This window comes from Glarea lozoyensis (assembly GCF_000409485.1).
Source record: "Glarea lozoyensis ATCC 20868 chromosome Unknown GLAREA4, whole genome shotgun sequence".
Taxonomy (NCBI): domain Eukaryota; kingdom Fungi; phylum Ascomycota; class Leotiomycetes; order Helotiales; family Helotiaceae; genus Glarea; species Glarea lozoyensis.
The window spans coordinates 274,520-293,511 of record NW_007360999.1 but is presented as its reverse complement, the minus strand read 5'-3'; the positions used below and the strand labels follow the sequence as shown (position 1 = coordinate 293,511).

The following is an 18,992-nucleotide window of genomic DNA, read 5'->3' as shown; positions in this document are numbered from 1 at the left end:
TCTTGGAATTCGTTGCGAGGTTTACGCGTTATGTCATTCGAGATTCGTTCCCGCGAACTGTTCTAAGCTTTTTATCAATTTCTCGAGGATAATTGTTCGGATTAATGACGATTCATAGTTTATTTTACAGTTCTCTTTACCTACTTGACATCTAGTGTCTCAAAAGCCACTCGGAACTCAATATTGAGGTTTCCATAATTGTTGAGTAACACACTGCAGACCGCCCTTGCTTCCTTATTTCAGCCGCTCAGCCACAAATGTCAAGACAGACAAACAGAGATTTTAGTACGTCTATTTCCACTTGCATGCATCCATTGCAATCGCCTCCTTCAGCACTCGATCAGGTAACCTTATCAACTCACATCATGGTCGACGTAGATTACCTTGGTTATCCTCTATGGATCCGTGACCCGGGTAAAATTCTATATCCGCCTCTACCACTGTCGGTCTCAAAGGTCCTGGAGGGCTGGCCGGTAGACCCTGATACCTTAATTTTTCGACTACCCAGCGAAATTCTATCACAAATCGTTCAGGACATCGACAAAAAAGACCTGGCATCTCTCGCTCTGGTCAACAGTGCCTGTCGTCAACTTGTTCGATCCCGTCAGTTTGCTAGCGTTACCATGAATTATAGTGAGGAATCTTGTGAAATCCTGGCTCAACTTATGCGCGAGTCGAAAGGATTCCTGAATAACGAGTGTCCTCGATGGCATCTCAGTACAGTCATTCGAAGGATACTCTTTGACTTGTCAAAGCATTGGGCTTCTTAAAGGACCTGGGACCAACATCAGAGAGAGATCCTGTCAGAGGATGATCCATCAAGAGCATTAGGGAATGAAAACGATCGAATTGGGTTTGAGGAATTTACTCTCAACATACTATCGTTAATCCGAGGACCTTCGAGATTACCTCATTTAGAGACAGTCGAATGGCGTAACAGTCACGATATCCCAATAGCCGACGACTACTTCATTGACACCGTGACATCGTCGTCAAACCTTCGGAATATTGTGCTTTGCAACTTACGTACCTCTAAGCAACTATCACATGCCAGACAAAGTCCTAGCACGCCAAGTCAACAGCTTCAATGCCTCTTCATTCAGAATTGTACTTTCGATAATGAGGACAAAGCAGATCAGATCAGAGTCAGAGACTTGATACGTGGGTCTTCCAAGAGTCTTGAGACTCTGTTCTGGGATCTAGAGGTTTACTATAACAAAAGTCACGTACAAAATGTGCAATACTCCCTTGTCGACGACGACTCCCCGGCACCAGTCTTCGAGAATCTTCGCAACTTGTCTCTCAAAGCAGCGTTCTCGGATGTTCAAACATGGAAGTGTCTATTGGCTCCACAGCTCCGTATCTTAGACATACGAGCCTACGCGGCAGACGATCTTTCCGACCAGTGTCTTCAAGAATTAGGTCACAAACGAAACTTGCACACATTTAGTTGGGCGCGCTCAGCGGCTAAGAAAACCAGCGTACCTCTTGCATTCTTAAAAGCCAACACGCAGATATCGCGCCTAGGATTGGCGGTAGAAGGACGTGGTGGAAGCAAACCTGAGCATGCATTAGAGCATGATGTCCTCCCTTTGTTAATACATGCCTTCCAATCTCTCACCTCGCTACAGATCTTCTGGGATGGGTGGCATCTACCAGCTGCGAATCTCGAGATGATCAGTCAGATATCCACGTTGGAGGAAATCCATCTTGGCACATGTTCTACCAACTGGTCTCTCGACCACGATGTGATTCTAAACAGTCTCGGAAACCTCGCTAAACTCAAGAGAATCGGCTTCAGTCACGACGAGCACCGCATGCCAGTTTTCAGACTTTTAAATGGTGACCTGTATTTCAACGACGTAAGCACTCAGTTTTTGTCTGATGGGATGAGATGCCTAGATACTAACCAGAAGCAAGGATGAAACCCCACTTGATCCTGGTGTAAACCCCAATCGTGTCGCCCATGACAGATTGGAAGACATAGCGAATAGCTATCTTGCCGTATTTCAACGTTTAGAATGGCTTGCATTTGATAATGTTTCTTTTCTAACTTCCGGATCAGTGGACGATGGTTCGAGGCGGATGGCTACTGCTAATTCTGAGATTTATCGACATTTTCTCGATGGGGTGTTTTATTAGCGGCTGAGAGGAAGGGGGTCTTAGGTGCTTGGATGGAGCAAGCTTACCTGCAAGTGTGTTGAAATGGTGTGTATTCTAGTTTCGGTATATTCTTCTTGTCTGAGGCCAGTACAACGTGAGAAACTCTAGCCCCTTCACAGATGTACTGTGTCTTGATATGTCTGGAATGATGTTTGTCAATCATTGGTACGCCCACGATGAGGTGACTGCAAGCAATCCTCTGCATTTGATAATCATTCATCTTCATTTCAATCTCCATAATCGCCACTCCAAATCAACCCAACTCGCTTCCCATTCTATCATCACTGTCTAACTTCAAACTTGCTCTCCCCATCCACCGGGTCCAAATCCGATTTATCGACTCTCACCACATGAGCATGTGTAGGTCCTTTGTCGATATCCTTCAACAACTTTTGGACATCCTCTTCAGAGCCTTGGACTTCGCCTTCTACCTATGAGAGGATGTGTGTGAGCATCATTGCATAAAACAATTTGAGGATGAGCGAATATACGTGATGGAATTTGAGCAATCACCAAAACGTACCTTTCCATTCGCAGCATTTTTCACCCAGCCAGTCAGGGAATATGAAGTCGCTTTTTCTTTGGTGAAGTATCTGGTCTTGTATCAATCGTCTTCCGTTCTTAGCCAGAGGAGCATGAGATTTACCGAAATGAGACTCCTATTTCAATGTTAATTTTGTAATTTGATCACTTGGGAGGCAAACGTACCTTGGACTTCACCATGAACTCGGAATGCAACCTACATCATGTCAGCCTCATGAAGATATTTAAAGAAGAGTTGGGATGACCTACACGTTTAGACATACTCATAATTCTCTTTCCGCTATAGTTTTTGCTGAACTTTGAGAATCTTGTCGAGGTTTGGAGTTGATATGGATAAAGTATATGAGGTGGGTCCAGTCGTCATTTGTGGGGTGTTCTGCCGTGGTTTGCAAATTAAAGGGGAAGCGGTGAAAGTACCCAGGGATGTATCTCCGACGACATCTCTTCATTCGCGGTTGAGACTAGAATTATGTTTGCAATATTGGTTTCATTTCATCCACTTGTATCGTGTGTTGGACTCCCATAGACTAACGAATCATGATGTCGCAAATCTTTTGTAGCCTACCCATCACCTCTCATCTTCAACGCTTATTCGCCTTCATTCCCCGTTCATTTGTTTAATCTATTACATCTTCTTTCCCTGTTCCTCCAAATCAACATGTACAATCAGCCTAGGTCTCTCATCAGGTGCCGGAGGGACACGCGGATCAACCCATTCCACAACGCCACAGCCTCCGCAGACGCCTTCCAAATTTCCTTCATCACCTCTACATCGCTTCCAAACCTGAATGTAAACTGCAACAATTCCAACATAGCCGTCTCCAAATCCGACTGGATATCGTGTCTATGGTTAGAACCCACAAGTTTCTTTCTGAGGTCTCGGGATTCTTCTGCCACTATTTTGAGGTTGGCAAGCAGACGCGTCTTGGTATCTGACGGAGTTTCATTTGGTTCCGGTACTTGTTTGTGTTGGCGATGGTAGTTGTCTAGCGTGTGAGGGTTGACGACGTTGGTTCTTGTCGTGGATCGTCGGGGTGGGTTTAATTTTGCGATGTATTTTGACATGCTGAAATACCAGGTGCTAGAGCTGAATCTCGTGTTGAAAAATAGTCTGGTAAACTATAAGAGATTCGTCAACCTTTGATTTCTGGACTAATTAATGTGCTTTTGAACCTTGGAAGAGAAGGGAACAGGAAAGAGAGTTTGGCACAGCCGATTCATAGCTTAGGTTTTAAAGATGAATACCCAACTCCGGCTTCTTTATTCATAAACTTGTTGAGTGAGTATTTAGCTAAGCTAATGATTCATTACATGCCTGAGAAGGTCTTGTTGGTGAGTGGTTGCCAAATGTGAAGTTATGATTGTAACTTCAACAGAGAAACTCTTGAGTATAAATACCGGGAACTTCTTTCTTGCTTCAAACCAGCTTTTAAGCGGAGTATCACACAAGCCTCGCATCTCACAAGAATCCCATAAAGCAAAGCAAACAGAACCAACCTAGGCGAGAAACATACAAGCCCCAGACATACATATCCAACCAACGTGCTCTTCCGACGCAGTAACTTCAATATGGAAAACTCGACAGACATGCAAATACAACAGAGCACCTCGGATGCTCCAAGCGAGCTCGACTGGCCACCATCGTTCAAGCTAAACGTTCTCCAGAGAGCCAAGAAGATTCTGAGTGCTGCTGCAGAATAAATAGGGAAGGCTGAGAATGTCATCAAAAGGAGACCCTAAAACAAAAGAGCCTGCGAGACAAATTAAGATAAATATGGTTCAAGCAAAATTGTATCTCATGGAGATCGAATATGACGAGAGCGCAAAAGACAAAAGCAACAATAAGGCAATGACAGGTGCAGAGATCGATGAGCTTGTTTCTTTGGCTGGCGAAGTAGAAACAATGTGTGGCAAATTGGAACGGAAGACAGTTGAGTTGAACAGCCTGTAGAAATAGGGTCTCTAGTCGAGAATATTCTGAGGCTGTTTCATTGATTATGTATATATCGAGAGGTTTTTCGAGTGTCAAACAATGGTCTGGGGATGGTTAAGTTCTGGAGGTTTCATAACACTATAATATCTGTTTTGCGGACTATCCGAAAAGGGGAGAAATAGTGTTGTATTAAAATCAAGAATCACTCTTTACCATGGGTAGTTGTCAGGTCCAAGCCACTGTTCAAGATAAACTCTTGAATTCCCACATTCATCATTCTAGTTCCCACATTCATCATTCTAGTTAGAAACGATCTTTTTGACAAACGGTGTCTGTTGAATCTCGTATTACCATTTTTCGCACTCTTCCGTCCAACTCTCTTGACATTTTGACGGCTATGGTCACAGGTACCGAAGTAGACCAAAAGAGAGGACTGCGACCGTAGGCAACAAGACTCGAGAGAATCCAATAACTCTGCATCAGCTGACCCACCTTCTACGACTCACTCATGAATTGCTCATTTGTAATTTTATTCTTCCCCGAAGGCCGACTCTAACCTGCACTGAACATGATGGTTGTCTTCTGACTGATCCAAGGTTCAGTTTACACTGAAGATTTAGGTAGTTCAATTTTGACAAGTTTGTGAATCTGTTTTGAAGTTAGTGTCATGTACTGAGTATGTTAAAATAAAACGGAAGGCATACACAGCGTTGTGTCAATTATTCTTGTAAAAGTGGGCTTAGGTTATCACCTTTCCCCCCTATGTCTGCTACAATCTGCATTTCACAACTAAATTGGAAAGCAGCAAGTGACTCATTAGACTGCAAGCAATCTCTTGGGAGAGTCAGTCTAAACTTCAACTCAACTAGCAAGATAAAAAGGAATTTTATGGGATGACTTGGCTCAAAAGGCCATACAGTCAATACCCACGTTAATTACGATCGGTATTAAAACCAAATATGTCAACAATGTCGCTCCTGAATCCAGGTTTATCTGAGCAATGAGGATACGGCTTATACATGTAACTGCCTTACATATCATCAACTAACCTGAGCAAACTGAGGCTTACCTACATATTCACATTGCGAGACATCTGAGGGTGAGTCGAGAAGTGACATTCATCCCATGAAAAGCTGATTCGTCACAGTCAGAAAGCAAAGTATTTTTGATACTTCCCTGCTTTGCTTGACCGTGGGCCTTTGACTAATATTTGAAGGTGGTTCGTAACGGCGACGTCCTCAAAGGATCATGACGCTCAAAAAACGAAACACTAATGCTTCAAAACACATGTCCCCTATGAACTATCAATTCTTGAGAGTTACCATATGTAAATCATTAGTCAAAAACAGAGCTACTCAAGTAAAGACATAACAAGGACACATGCATCTAACATTATGTACATTACTCATAAACATAGGCTTTTCAAGAGACCTATAAATATCTCCTTATCAAATTGTTGTTCTCTCTTTCTACAACATACAGCTGTTGATTTGCCGATAGTCTTCGAAATTCCTCAACCACTATATCAACTCAAATTATCAATAGCACCCAGAAAAAATCTCAAAATGAGCAACAACACAAGCCAAAGTCCACAAAGACCAAACTCGCCCAGCGCTTGTCTCGACATAACCGACGTGATCAATTATCAACTCGCTTCAGCTACCAAAGTCGTAGACAAGTCAGGCAAACTTTTTGAGGACTGGACCGCCGAGAACGATTGGATGAAAGATATTGCATATGAGATGCTTCAAGCGGAACTAGAACATGCACATGCTATGCTGAAAAGTACAAAAGAAAAAATAAATGACGTTTCTAAAAGGCGCGATAAGGGGAAGGTGTTAGTCTTTTGACTAATCTTTCCGAAGGCCAGGTTCAGGCTTTTCTTGAAATGGGTGGAAAGGTTGATGAGAAAATTACTGTTGTTTGTGGCCGACTAGCCGCTTCGCGCGATCTGTACGAGCTTCAAAAAATCAGAATGGGTATGAAAACGTCGTTGGAGCGAATGGAAAATTCTTGAAATAGTTATGCATGAAAGGCATGCATTGGGACAGGGGTAGTGTGTGAAGGGACCGAGTATTAAGATAGTACCTGGCTCGCATTATATGGGAGCTTTGGTAAGGATTTATTTTGTTGATTGGCATTTGGGTGGCGTTGGAAAGGTCAAAACGTTGGTTTTCTGCAGGACTGGGTATGTAAACTAGAGAATAAGGCGAAAAGAAGATTTACCCGAACGGTCTTATTACTTATTTAGTGCTGAACTCATCGGATGTTGGATTATCCAGATTACTAGAGACGTTTCCCGGCTTCGATAACAATAAACACACCTTTGATATAGTAGAAGAGATATACCAAGAGTCTACGAGTATACAGTCACAATAAGGTTCCTGCTTTGATCACCGCCCTTGTACCCATAAATCGAAGGAAACCTCGCATGACTTGTACGATGGATGGTAATAAAGATTAGTCTGCCGGGGGGGGGGATTATGGCCAAAAATTGGCTTAAAAGAAACGAAAGCTTTAGAGTAAAAGAATACTCGACTTCTAGATGATCTAGCTAAGCTCGGCGAAATTGGCACAGCTAGAGTATAAATAACAAAGCTTTCCAAGCAGAATATCAAGGGGTTTTACTGGAATGTGTGAATAGTCTCTTTTTAAAGATTTTGTGGATCCATTGTGAAGATGGTCTTTGGTACTGAATAAAATAGATGGTATGTGCGGTCGTATGTCAAATTTTCTTGCCGCAACGGAGTCATTTTATCTCTTACTTTTCTCGGCAACACCTAATAAAAGAACTAAAACTCACAACTGGACGGGAAAGCAAGAGTGGACTCATGGGTCGAAGCAAGTCATGATAAGCAATTCACCAAAAATCCAAAATGATTAGTACAATCAAAAGAAATTTCATGGGATGGCTAAGAATGACAAGCCGTATCATGACCGCTATCGTTATGTGTGACTGGAACTGACATCAGACGTATCAACGACGTGTCTCGAAATCTCCAACAGTGTGTTAGCAAACACAATTGACTTACACATGATCTTAGTCTTTTAATTCATAGTACCGAACAATTTAATGTATACCTACAAATTCATAACACCAGACATCTGAAGGTGAGTCGAAAAATGCCATACGTCCCATAAAAAGCTGCAACAACGTACCACTCGAAGTTTGCTATGTCGGTGATTCGAGTTTTCGGGAATCCGAAGCTATGAATCGCTTTCAGACACGATTACAAGGGATGGCACTCACACAGTTTGGCTCTCACCGGCTGTTCAATCCTGTTCTAATCAAAGGTAGTTGTCCTGAGAGGTAGAAGTGAAAGCATTAGTGAACAAACTTGTATTCGAGTTGAGTGAAAACTCATAGGTCATACATGTGTCAGAGACTTTTCTTCTAGTAGAATCATACACATGCGAGGTGAAGGCACTATAAATATTGTTTTAGCAGTTTCCTCTTTTTTCTTTCAACAACACAACATCAGTAAATTCCAAAGACCTCCCGAAAAATCGAACAACAGAATAAATCAGCATAATCCAACGAAGCTATCCCAAAATGAGCCAAAATACGCCTCGAGTTGCATACAAAGACAGGACTGTCCTCGATAAAGCTAGTATCTGTACAATTGCCGCCGAAAGACTTTTGCCAGAGGCAGAGAAACTGTTTGCTTGCTGGACCCCACGAAACCACGATGCCGCAGGTACACGAGAAGCCTTCGACAGTTTCAAAGCGGACATTCCAAATACGATAGGTCTTTTGCGAAATTTGAAGCAGGAGATGGAGATTCTCCTTGAAAAGCGTGATAGGGGGGAGGATGTACGTCGTGAAACCAACTTGTCCGAAAGACAGCTTAAGATCGTGTTCGATGACGAACTTCCAGATGTGAATAAATGTCTTGAAAACCTCTCTAATATATGGGAGAAGTTGACCGCCAAAAATGACAATGGAGGTCAAGAAAAAACTTCTAATGAATGAAATGTATTACCTGTGGCTGGATGGGGTACTATGTTAGTTGATAACTGGGTCAAATGAGGTTGTATAGTCACAGGAGAACTATCAGCCTAGCAGTGGTGGACGGAGGGTCATTTTCTTTTCAGGAATTGTTGCGCCTTTGTAGCTGTAAGATTATGATATATGCTCACGGTTGGACCATTATTATTGGTTGCTACTACTTAGTTTATACATCGATGTCAGGGCGCAGTAACCGCATGTTGCTTACGCTTTTCGTGAACATTGGTATTTAAGGTAAACACAGAATAGACTCGCTGTGGAAATCACATTAATATTCATTGTTCATATAGTATATTGAAGTTCTATATTACCTCACAACTAGGGAATTATACCTTCCCAAAAATACATTCGACTCCCATGGTTAGCCTTTAATAAGTATCATTTACGGCCGCATATTTTGCATTATGTAATTTATTTTGTTGACACAGCAATTCGGGACTTCTATCGAGGGATTCAAGATTTGGTCTCGAATGACTCTAAGTCGCGAATGTTACGGTAGTGATATGTTGGTAGAATTGACTGTCCTCTGACGAAATATTAGATATTACTTAGCTGAATTGAGGCCTCACGGCGTTTTGGGAAGAGTGGAGTGCTTGTCGAAAGAGATGTTCCGTCAGATTTGTAATGCACTGGTGCTCCTGTCGAGTACTGAAATTTCGTGTCCTTATTTCGGCGTGATCATAGTATATCTGTGACTGATGTGACATGTGTAAACGAGACTTTGCTCCACGCAGCGATGTTGACAAGTGTTCTTTCCTGAAAAAAGTATTGCATTATGCTATTCGAAAAGAAAATCATGCATGTCGCTGGAAATATCATATGCTTTAACTTCTTTCCAATAGGATTCATAATTTTATTCTTGACACTCTCAATGACTGAAATGAAAAGGACTTTGATGACGATAGTCGTAATGGCGCATAGATCGGCATGATATCTTGGTCAATGAACTTGACTGTCCCCTCGAGGGCGGTTCGATGTGTATCTTGCAGAATATGACACAAAGATATTTCATTACTAATATCAGACGTTTTAGATGATTATTTCTCTTACATATGATTCAAGGGATGCGGTCTGGTTTAGTATAGATATCACCGACTCCAGTGGTTTCTGATTTTCCAAGATAACAATATTCTGAAACCAATAAAACCCATATGTTGAACCAAAAGCCATATTTACGATAAAGCATAAATCGTAAATCCTTCAATCAAGATGAACGACAACAAAATGAACGACAACAAAAATAATGACCTACCAGTTGCTTCAACCGAACAGAGCCAACTGAACAGTACGCAGGCTTTCTTGGATAATGAGGTTCAAACAAAACTAGAGAGGGGGTACGAGATTCTAGCTGGAGAGTGTGAACTAGAAAGCTCTCGACGATCATAGCTCAACTTACACTCACCCGCTTCGAGTTGGATAAGAAAAATCCTAAAAGTTCCATCCATTACATTCTCAACCGGGGAAAAGCACCGTTAAGTGAAGATGAAGGGGAGGAATTCGAATCTTTGGCAAATTTGATGTTCATGAAGTACAAGGAAATAGATACACTAATTCGCGACTTGGGAAAGAGATATCAAGAGTTGAACGAGATAATGGACGGTTAGGAAGTTGACTAACAAAGCTGTACATATGGCTATATTGGATGAGTTCATTGTTGGTGGAAACCATTCAGACTTTTGTGAGGTGTTGGGGATTTTTGGATAACTGCAAACTAAACGGAGCGAATTGGGTGGATTTTTGGATTGCACTGGAATGGTGATAGATATGTGACGGTCTTAACAGGTAAAGTGTCTTCTCATCTACCGAGGAAATCAGAATTAAGAGGATATATTCCAGCGAGCTTCCAGAAGATTCAACTGAGGATATTAGACAACAAATAATGCCTACTTAAATTTAAATGTGAAAATCTGAGAAAAAGCCCAAATTCAAGCACTTCACGAACTGTGAACATGTTGGTGGTAGACTTGAAGTGATGTGCGAGCGTCGTTGCAGTCAGAGTCAGGGAATGGGCTTGAAGTCCCTAGTAACGTGAGCCCTTACATCTAGGGCCCAAGGCATGCAACCATTAGATGTGAATTAGTACAGATAATAAATGGGTTGAGTGTAGAGATAGTTCGTGATTAGAAGTCACTAGCTGCCCTCAGTGATTGGCTCTTCATATCGCATTCCATTGTTTACAGTGATCGCCTGTTCACAAAGCATGTGATTGTTTAGGAACAGTTCATTGTTGGATTATAAATAGGCTTGTTACGAGCCCCATCTCGCACTTTCTTCATCCAGCAACTTCTCTTTTTTGAGCGATCGATATATTGGCCCAGAACCCGGGAAGTCCATAGTTCAACAACTCTCGGCGCTAGTGTTGTTCCACGACATCCCTCAACCTACTTCTCGAACTGGTCTCATACCAAACACAACATGTACCGTCCTGAAATAAGAGCTGAAGCCTGGTTTATAATGAAGCAACTAACACAAAAAGCCACATCCAAGGAATTCAAACAGTTCCTGAAAGAAGCGGTTCGTCCAGTTATGCATGAGGCATACGAGTACATCGATTACAACCTGGAACGAGACCATTTCGATACAATCGAATCAAGCTTGGTATCACTGACTCCCAGATTGAAGGATTGGAGACTAATCGAAGAGCGAAATACATACTACGAGCCGGAGAATGATTGCGAAAATGCACTTGCATGGATCGATGCTTTATGCGAGGAAATTTATTCGATGGCAAATGCTGCAATGTGGGCTCATGCAGAATGGGATGATTAGTTCTTCTAAAAGAAGCCATATGAGAAAGTCATCCATGGTTTGCAACGTGGGAAGAGTGCTGGGGGAAAGAGAAATCAATAACGAACAGGAAGATTCTGACGATATTATTAAAGTGTATAATTGACATAGTGAGATAATGAATTTGTGCCCGCACGAAATGAATTTTAATACCGCCAAGAAATCCTCCCAAGATCAAAATCAGTGATACTAGTTCCTCTTGTTCCGTTACGACATCGTAATTTTCAGAAGGGTAAGTAATTAAGTCTTCTTCTCTATGAACAAATTGAACATGGTGCCTCAAAAGTTTTATTTACTGAAACTATCGACGAAACATAGCATACTTCCTCAACCTAATCGGAGAAGTATTGCATTTGACTGCCACTTATTCTGTCCACCGCGAAATGTTGCCGGATAATCGGTACAAGAGTCAATTTGACATCCGTTGGAAACGAAAAGCGACTATCCTTTCGTGCCACATTTCTAGGTATATGTAAGAGAGTTTTCTTTGCTTAGTTAAATGCTTACGACAAGTAATGCTTTCCGTTCTGAAGTCCAATAATCTGTCACGTTTGGTGGTCAACTCGAAGTATAAAAATGTCAACGCGACTCATAATATGAGAACTTTTGAGAGTTCTAAATGCATTATAGATTCCACTAATTGCAACTACTTCCGGCTCAACCCAAATATATCACCATGCCACCAGGGCGCTACGAGACTGGCGGGACATTTTCCAAGTCTAATGACTGCTGATAACGACTTTCAACACTCCTTCCCTCAGAGTCATATATAGCCTTTTCCAACGAGACAAGAAGATGACATTACTCAAATCGAATGAGTAACCACAGCGTTGTGAGCGTCGTCTCGTGATTTTGCCGTAAGGGGGGGTCCGTGAGGCATAGCAATGGCGACACTAAAGGGTTGGGAATTTTGGTCTTTGTTCTCTTCTTACACTGTCCCTACATGCCAATCATGAATCGGCAAATTCATGAAGGTGCTCACCATTTTTGATTCCTTCCCCAATCATATCCAAAGACAACTATGAATAGTGTTCGGTAGGTAACAAGTCATCGACATGACATTCAACCCTTAAGAAATTTGCGAATAACATTTATCATAAGTTTCGAGCCCATAGCTTGCGCCAGTACCATTCAGTGACTCAAACTCCTCGGGTCGAAAGCTTATAAATAGGATTGTCTCAACCTGCACTTCCTTCACAAAAGAGACAATCGTTGTCAAGATAGAACTTCGTTGTTGCTCCGCAAGCCCCACTTCAATAACCCTCTCTCGTCTCGCGACATATTCGATCATTATCTCTCAACTATTTTCTAAATCGACACTACTGAAACAAGTCATCAAGATCACCATGCGCAAACCTAGAGGCTTGGATCTGGCAAAGATCCCATCGTGTGGAATCGAAGAAGTCGACAAACATTTCACCGATGCAAAAGCTATCATCGAAGAGGCTCGTGCCTTCGACAAAAAGAACTACGGACCAGAACGTCAAAAGCTTGACGGAAGATTGACGCGAACCATGACGGAGTTGAATAATTTAGAAAAGACGGAGCTCGTGAAAGCTCGGGACGATATTATTGGCTACATCAAAGTTGTACGTGGAGCAGTGTGTAACGAGAGCGAATTACTGGATGATGATTGAGGTGTGTCATCAATGGGAGTGTTGAGAGATTTTGGGGAATCACAAATGGTCGGTTGTGTAGGATGATTGGGTTGAGCTGCGGTGTAGCAAGTGCGGGATTATAACAATAAATAAAAACATTACTCTCATTCAAGAATTGCGTAATATAGTTTAATAGAAAGGTAGACTCTGACAGTGAGTACTCGAGGGATGTTTCTTTGTTCGGAGTAGAACACTTGATTAAATCTAACAAAGAGAATAACCGCGAACAGTGTTGGAAACTGAGTGATATTAAGTAAAGTATTACTCACAAGCTCTCAAATCTTTTGGAATGATATTCATCATATGTTCTGCATTCTTAGCTAGAAGAGCCCTTCATCGATTCATATCCCTCACATGGAGAGTATATAAATAGTGTGGTGTCAATCCAATCTTCCTGTCTCCTTCAACGAACAGACACTTGCTTCGAAAAGAAGACAAACATAAAATAAAGAAACTTGGTTTTTCTCCATACATTCCAGCCTAAACAATACCTACCTCTCCCTCGTCTTCAGCAGATTCAGTCATTATGGGTCAAAAGGCGTCTACACCGAATCGGCAGACGCAAGCTACCGAAAACGATACGTGGAAAGAGTTCGATTTTACCAGGATTCCGGAGTGGGGGAATGAGTACAAGAATGTCGCTTCGCCAGTCTACGAAGCAAAAGCCCTCCTCGAAGAAGCTTATACAATATTTCGATCAGAAGGCATGCTTGGAAAGACAAAATATGGCTCTCTTTGCAAAAGGTCATATTCCATCCGTGAGAAACTGGGTATATTAATTATAAGAAACTTTCCAAGGATACGTCCTGAGGATGAAGAAGTGTATCGAAAGATAAAGTTTTGGGGTTCTTTGTTGAGTGAACCACTTAGCGAACTCCCCCAAATGTTGTACCGGAAGACTTGACGGTCGGCTATAAGGAGCTGAGATGGTGGAGGAATTTACATGAATACAGTGGCGGGGTTCATCGAAATGAGTGACTTAGAGTATATAATATACCTAGTTTGGGGTGACAATCATGAATATACCCCTATCATTAATCTTATCCAAAACCACCCTTTAATACTCTCTCTCACAACGTAACGCTTGACCGCACGGTACTAAATCAACATTTCATCTTTCAGTAGGAAGCCCTCCTTTGAGGATACCGAAATCAAGGAGCAACACCCAAAAGAGTTGGGCAATGTGTGAAATCGACTGGGTCTTTGACTCTGAGACGCGGAACAAAGAAATTTGAATGGTGCCTTCCAGCGCGCACAAGAAAACGAACGTGATTGTTTTTCTGTTTTCCTTGCCTATCTATGTAAGTAAAACAAGCGATTACTGTGTTATGTCACAGCAACGAAGATGAAGTTGAGCATGTGTTGTTCCGAAGGAAGGGGGTACGATGAATTTTTAGGTTTGGAATTGAGGTAATATAGTTCTTATAACTTTCTAATGTTCGAGAAGGTCTTGATTTAACACTCAATGTAAAGTTACTGAAGGAGGAATGTGGGAAGTACAAGATTGTGAGTCAACAGACCGGAAGTCGTTGGTTGGGACTCATGTTCGTCAGATCAAAGCAACTCCATGTTGACGAGTACTCCATCCTTCTTACAACATCAAAAGCTATCACCTAATACCACGTTTCACAAAATCTACGGATCACATAAACCTCTACCTCACAAAATGTTTGAAGATCTTCTCGCGAAAACCTCTCTAGTCCGCGATAATGTCATGGATAATGTCATCGATAACGCCAAAGGACTCTTTTGTAATGGGGAGAACAAAAGGATCAAAGGCGAAGTTTCAGAACTGAAGAAAGAATTGATGGAATTGGTTGCCGGCATGGATCAATTTCTTCATCCAAATGATCCCGCATCGAAATATTAAGAAATTGTCAAGAAAGATTACGTCGACTACAGAAAGAGTTTAAATGATCACATTTCCAAATTTAGAGATCTGAGGTCGAGAATGAATATGCTTTTGGTTGAACTCAAAGATGAGGAGAAGTCCTGGCTGGGATGTTGGACAAAGGAAACGAAGGATGCAGTTCGACCTTTGGAAGTGGATGTTGTTATAATCGAACCGAATATGACGATTTTGAACAAAGTGGTCACCAAACTTAGTCAGACCCGCTCTAAGACTTGGATGGATGAGAGGTATCCTGCAAGAATCACATTGGAAGATGAATGCCTCAGATACAATTCATTTGATAGAAGTGAAGAGGGGAAGAAAAGGGAAGAGAAGAAAAAGGAATGGTTCGAAGAGCCCGCGGTAGACGATTTCTCATGAGGATTACTTAGACATTCACTGCTGAAGGAATGTGAGCGACACTAGGTTATGAGTCAGTATATTGTAATTGGTTGGTTAGGACTAGCTAGATATCAAGCAAATTCACCTGAGCGATTGCTCCATACTTCTTAAACCTCAAAACCTGCCAACACCTTCTTAAACATACGATCGACACAACTCTACCAAACATGATAAACCCTTACTGCTACCTCGATGACCTCTACATTAATGTCTTCAAAACTTTCCATAACGCCGTCGATAATGTCAAATTAAAAGTGTACGAGAAAACGAAGGACGAAATCAGGGGTGAAGTTCTCGAAATGAAAGACACGCTGGAGGACCTCATCGAAGGCATGGCCAAATTTATTCGCCGGGAAGATGATCGCGAGAAATACGAGGAGGTCGAGAAGAAAGATTACGACGGCTACAGAAACCGCCTAGATGAGCATATCAAATGCCTGACGGATTTGAGGAGGGAAATGGAGGAATGTCGGGAGCTTCGATATGAGAATTACTGGAAATTGACGGATGAAGAGCAAACGCGGTTTCGGTCTATGCCAGAGGATATCGATTTAATCAAATCAAGGATAAATGATCTGCAGAGAGTCGAAACGAAGCTTTCATCGGTTCATTGGGACAAGGTGACAGCAGAGAGACGTAGTGGGAGTAGAAGTTGGTTAGATAAATTTTTGGGAGAAGATTCGTCCGCCAAAAAGGAAGAGGAGAAAAAGAAATGGTTCGAAGAGCCTGAAGCGGATGACTTCTCCTGAGAATTGATCAAATCGGATCAGAGATTTTATTCACCGATGGAGTCACTTTGCGTTTTGAGGTTCATCTATAAGATCAGAACTGTAGCTGAGGGGGTAGAAATGGTTGGTTGGTGGTCGCAAGCCACAATGCTGTTCGATAATCTTGATGGCAACACAGAATTAGATCTAGATAGAGGTCGCGTTTACAGGTTTGCGTATAGACTGTGAATGAGTGGTCACGAGTGAGAGAATGTTTATGCATAGAGCAGTAATCATGTACGAATGAGAAGAATGCAGATGCAGTACGGTGCGTTTCTCATATGCTATTATATTGATATGATGCGAAGTTAAACTTCTGATCATGAGCGAAGTCATGGCATATATAAGTACAGCCAGTCAGGAATGTGTAGACAGAGAAAGGCGAGCTAAGGAATATGTGACATACGGGAAACGAGGTGAAAATGTTGATCATTGACGACGACGATAAAATTATATTATCTACAAAAGGGAATTCGGGGAGACAGAGTTGCAGAGGCTACACGATCAAAATATTTATCGTGAAGCTGAAGGTTAAATAATGATGGGGACAAAGGCGCAGTACGAAGAAGGAAGAGGAGGTGGGTGGAGGTAGAACAAGAGAACCAACAAGAAATGGGCAAAATTCAGAAAGAAGCTGCTTTCAAAGAGTTCAAGATCGAGACGGGAGACCATGAAAAAGGACTCGGCCGGTATTGTGAACACCGACCGGAACATGAAAGTGCGACCAGCAGGAACTCGAATCAAAAAGTGATGGAATCGAAAGGCGAAACAGATTTGGGAAATAGAAGAGGAGAATAAAGCAACCACAAAAACGAAGGCAAGATGAAGAGAAAGGCGAGGAGAAAAGAACTAATGATCAAGAGGAAAGCGAACAGAAAGGGAAGTCGCGATGAAGAAGTGGTAAGACCTTGAGATGAAAAGAAAACCAAAAAAGCAAGGAGAAATTGAAGTATGATCAAGAGGATAGTCAGCTGAAAGGGGAGGCAGGATGAAGAGTGGTAAAGAAGATGAAAATGAATAGGATACTGTTCAAAAAGAACTTCGCACTGCAAAGTAATTTTTGACCAGGACTGAATCTCAGCTCTGAAATATTATTGTCCCAGAAATCTCACTCGAGACATTTGAAACTCAATTCCAGGTTCGTAGAGGGCACCCCGGACAGGTGTTCAGTCAAAGCTCTCCATTCCCCGGAGACCTCATGCTCTGACAATCGCCGTCGCAATCGGAATCGAGTCGGACCCCTTTGAGCCTCAACCCTTGCGGGGAGTCTCGCCAGGAGGTTCCTTTTTGCGGAGAAACCGAGAGGGAGAAGAAGATGAGAGGAAAGGAGGCGGATCTAAAGACTTTGGGCTAGGACACAAGGCCGTCGCTTTGGAATCCAGGTGAGGTTTCTTGAGCGGAGAAACGTGAGAATGGAGGGATTGGAACAAGAGACTTTGGGCTAGGACACAAGGCCGTCGCTTCGGAATCAAGGAGGAAGTTTCTTTGGGAAGGAGAAACTTGAGAAGGAGAGGAAGGATCTGTTCGGACTCACTCTGGAGAGTCGGGTGCTCAACCGCAGAGGGGTCGACGTTCAGGAGGAAAAGGAACATGGCCTGTCTAATCTTGGAAAGCGTATTTGTTCAAGATGAATCGTCGCATGGTATGGTCCGCCTCGAGGGGTCGGTGGATGACTGTTCCATGTGGACGAAGACGAGGCATGTGAGGAGTGCGGATCGACTCGTCGCGCTCCAATCGTGAGTTGGGACGATGAGAGTTGATAAAGGCGAGAGTGTCCTTCTCGCGAGGAGTAAGAGTCTCACCGACGTACCCGTGAACTGGATGTGGGAGGACTCGAACTGGCTCGTAAGTTTCTTCTGCGGTGCCGAAGCAGCTTCGGAAGAACTTTCTGAGATTGAAAGGCATGGTGAGGAAGTTGTCGAATCGGAATGGCGTTAGAGCGATTTTAAACTTGACAAAGGGTTTGAGCCTAAGTAAGATCACTTGTCGATAATGTTGAGAAGTTGATAAAGTTGAGAAGTTGTGGTCTGAAAGACGTGAGCGATAAGTTTATGAGAGCTGAAAACAATGTGATTGAAAACAGTTGATAAACCGGCGAAGAGAGAAAGAGGAATTTGGGGGAGGAAGATTTGTTATGTACCTCCTCGCTCACGCTAATTCCACAGATGCCTTCACGTCTAAAGTTGAAGATCTTCATACCAGCCAAAGTGGATGAGCTGCATAACGGGAGCTAATATGCGACTAAAAGCATTATAGTGCGCAAAACAGCACATAATGGTCGTGCCAAGCACAAACAGCTTAGATTCATACTGCCAAGTCTGCAGATCAACAAAAAATACATATACACTTTCACGGAGGTGTTAACATATTATCAAAATACACTGCTAGGGTTGCTGGTCGGAACGAAGATGTACATCATCATCACGCCAAGTTTAAAACAAGACCCTCTTAATGATGCCAAGTCTGAGAAAGACCTAAGAAGCAGATGTTTTTCTGTGATCTTCTTACCCAAATTCTTTACTAGATTTACTAGCAATACGCAGATCAGATCCGCATCAACATCACGCCAAGCACAACATCTCCTCACTATAAACCATCGCTAACACAACACTTGAAAATCAAGATCGTCCTATGCCCCTAATAATAAAGTTCATTCTTAGAACACTTACTAGTGTTGTGTAAACTGCGCGTGTCATTCCAAGTGCACGACCTAAGCCAAGGATCTATGAACTGCGATCTACAACTGCGAATGTATACACAGCCATTGTGGATACTAGGTAGGGGAACATCACAAATCTAAACCATCCCACCCCTCATCTTAGAGTTCATTCTCAGAATG

At 42.3% G+C, this 18,992-nt stretch overlaps 11 protein-coding genes across 11 annotated transcripts; 9 read left to right on the top strand and 2 right to left on the bottom strand.

Annotated features, from left to right (window-relative positions):
* Nucleotides 1-365: 365 nt before the first annotated feature.
* On the top strand, nucleotides 366-2,142 carry GLAREA_09451 (F-box; the record flags this gene model as incomplete). Its single annotated transcript, XM_008086048.1, has 3 exons — nucleotides 366-722; nucleotides 792-1,862; nucleotides 1,921-2,142. 3 exons carry the CDS (start codon nucleotides 366-368, stop codon nucleotides 2,140-2,142), a joined length of 1,650 nt encoding a protein of 549 aa, XP_008084239.1.
* Nucleotides 2,143-2,444: 302 nt separating this feature from the next.
* Nucleotides 2,445-2,973, bottom strand: GLAREA_09450 (Acylphosphatase/BLUF; the record flags this gene model as incomplete). The annotated part of the gene is made up of 5 exons (XM_008086047.1): nucleotides 2,445-2,594; nucleotides 2,687-2,756; nucleotides 2,810-2,822; nucleotides 2,872-2,902; nucleotides 2,956-2,973. The coding sequence occupies 5 exons, from the start codon at nucleotides 2,971-2,973 to the stop codon at nucleotides 2,445-2,447; spliced, it is 282 nt and encodes a 93-aa protein (XP_008084238.1).
* Nucleotides 2,974-6,204: 3,231 nt separating this feature from the next.
* On the top strand, nucleotides 6,205-6,656 carry GLAREA_09449 (uncharacterized protein; the record flags this gene model as incomplete). The annotated part of the gene is made up of 2 exons (XM_008086046.1): nucleotides 6,205-6,424; nucleotides 6,505-6,656. The coding sequence occupies 2 exons, from the start codon at nucleotides 6,205-6,207 to the stop codon at nucleotides 6,654-6,656; spliced, it is 372 nt and encodes a 123-aa protein (XP_008084237.1).
* Nucleotides 6,657-8,192: 1,536 nt separating this feature from the next.
* On the top strand, nucleotides 8,193-8,612 carry GLAREA_09448 (uncharacterized protein; the record flags this gene model as incomplete). The annotated part of the gene is made up of 1 exon (XM_008086045.1): nucleotides 8,193-8,612. The coding sequence occupies one exon, from the start codon at nucleotides 8,193-8,195 to the stop codon at nucleotides 8,610-8,612; it is 420 nt and encodes a 139-aa protein (XP_008084236.1).
* A 2,451-nt stretch (nucleotides 8,613-11,063) lies between these two features.
* GLAREA_09447 (uncharacterized protein) lies at nucleotides 11,064-11,417 on the top strand (the record flags this gene model as incomplete). The annotated part of the gene is made up of 1 exon (XM_008086044.1): nucleotides 11,064-11,417. One exon carries the CDS (start codon nucleotides 11,064-11,066, stop codon nucleotides 11,415-11,417), a length of 354 nt encoding a protein of 117 aa, XP_008084235.1.
* A 1,039-nt stretch (nucleotides 11,418-12,456) lies between these two features.
* On the top strand, nucleotides 12,457-13,072 carry GLAREA_09446 (uncharacterized protein; the record flags this gene model as incomplete). The annotated part of the gene is made up of 2 exons (XM_008086043.1): nucleotides 12,457-12,470; nucleotides 12,607-13,072. 2 exons carry the CDS (start codon nucleotides 12,457-12,459, stop codon nucleotides 13,070-13,072), a joined length of 480 nt encoding a protein of 159 aa, XP_008084234.1.
* A 547-nt stretch (nucleotides 13,073-13,619) lies between these two features.
* Nucleotides 13,620-13,997, top strand: GLAREA_09445 (uncharacterized protein; the record flags this gene model as incomplete). The annotated part of the gene is made up of 1 exon (XM_008086042.1): nucleotides 13,620-13,997. One exon carries the CDS (start codon nucleotides 13,620-13,622, stop codon nucleotides 13,995-13,997), a length of 378 nt encoding a protein of 125 aa, XP_008084233.1.
* Nucleotides 13,998-14,759: 762 nt separating this feature from the next.
* Nucleotides 14,760-14,963, top strand: GLAREA_09444 (uncharacterized protein; the record flags this gene model as incomplete). The annotated part of the gene is made up of 1 exon (XM_008086041.1): nucleotides 14,760-14,963. One exon carries the CDS (start codon nucleotides 14,760-14,762, stop codon nucleotides 14,961-14,963), a length of 204 nt encoding a protein of 67 aa, XP_008084232.1.
* An 81-nt stretch (nucleotides 14,964-15,044) lies between these two features.
* GLAREA_09443 (uncharacterized protein) lies at nucleotides 15,045-15,365 on the top strand (the record flags this gene model as incomplete). The annotated part of the gene is made up of 1 exon (XM_008086040.1): nucleotides 15,045-15,365. The coding sequence occupies one exon, from the start codon at nucleotides 15,045-15,047 to the stop codon at nucleotides 15,363-15,365; it is 321 nt and encodes a 106-aa protein (XP_008084231.1).
* A 188-nt stretch (nucleotides 15,366-15,553) lies between these two features.
* GLAREA_09442 (uncharacterized protein) lies at nucleotides 15,554-16,135 on the top strand (the record flags this gene model as incomplete). The annotated part of the gene is made up of 1 exon (XM_008086039.1): nucleotides 15,554-16,135. The coding sequence occupies one exon, from the start codon at nucleotides 15,554-15,556 to the stop codon at nucleotides 16,133-16,135; it is 582 nt and encodes a 193-aa protein (XP_008084230.1).
* A 1,617-nt stretch (nucleotides 16,136-17,752) lies between these two features.
* Nucleotides 17,753-18,058, bottom strand: GLAREA_09441 (uncharacterized protein; the record flags this gene model as incomplete). The annotated part of the gene is made up of 1 exon (XM_008086038.1): nucleotides 17,753-18,058. The coding sequence occupies one exon, from the start codon at nucleotides 18,056-18,058 to the stop codon at nucleotides 17,753-17,755; it is 306 nt and encodes a 101-aa protein (XP_008084229.1).
* Nucleotides 18,059-18,992: the final 934 nt, after the last annotated feature.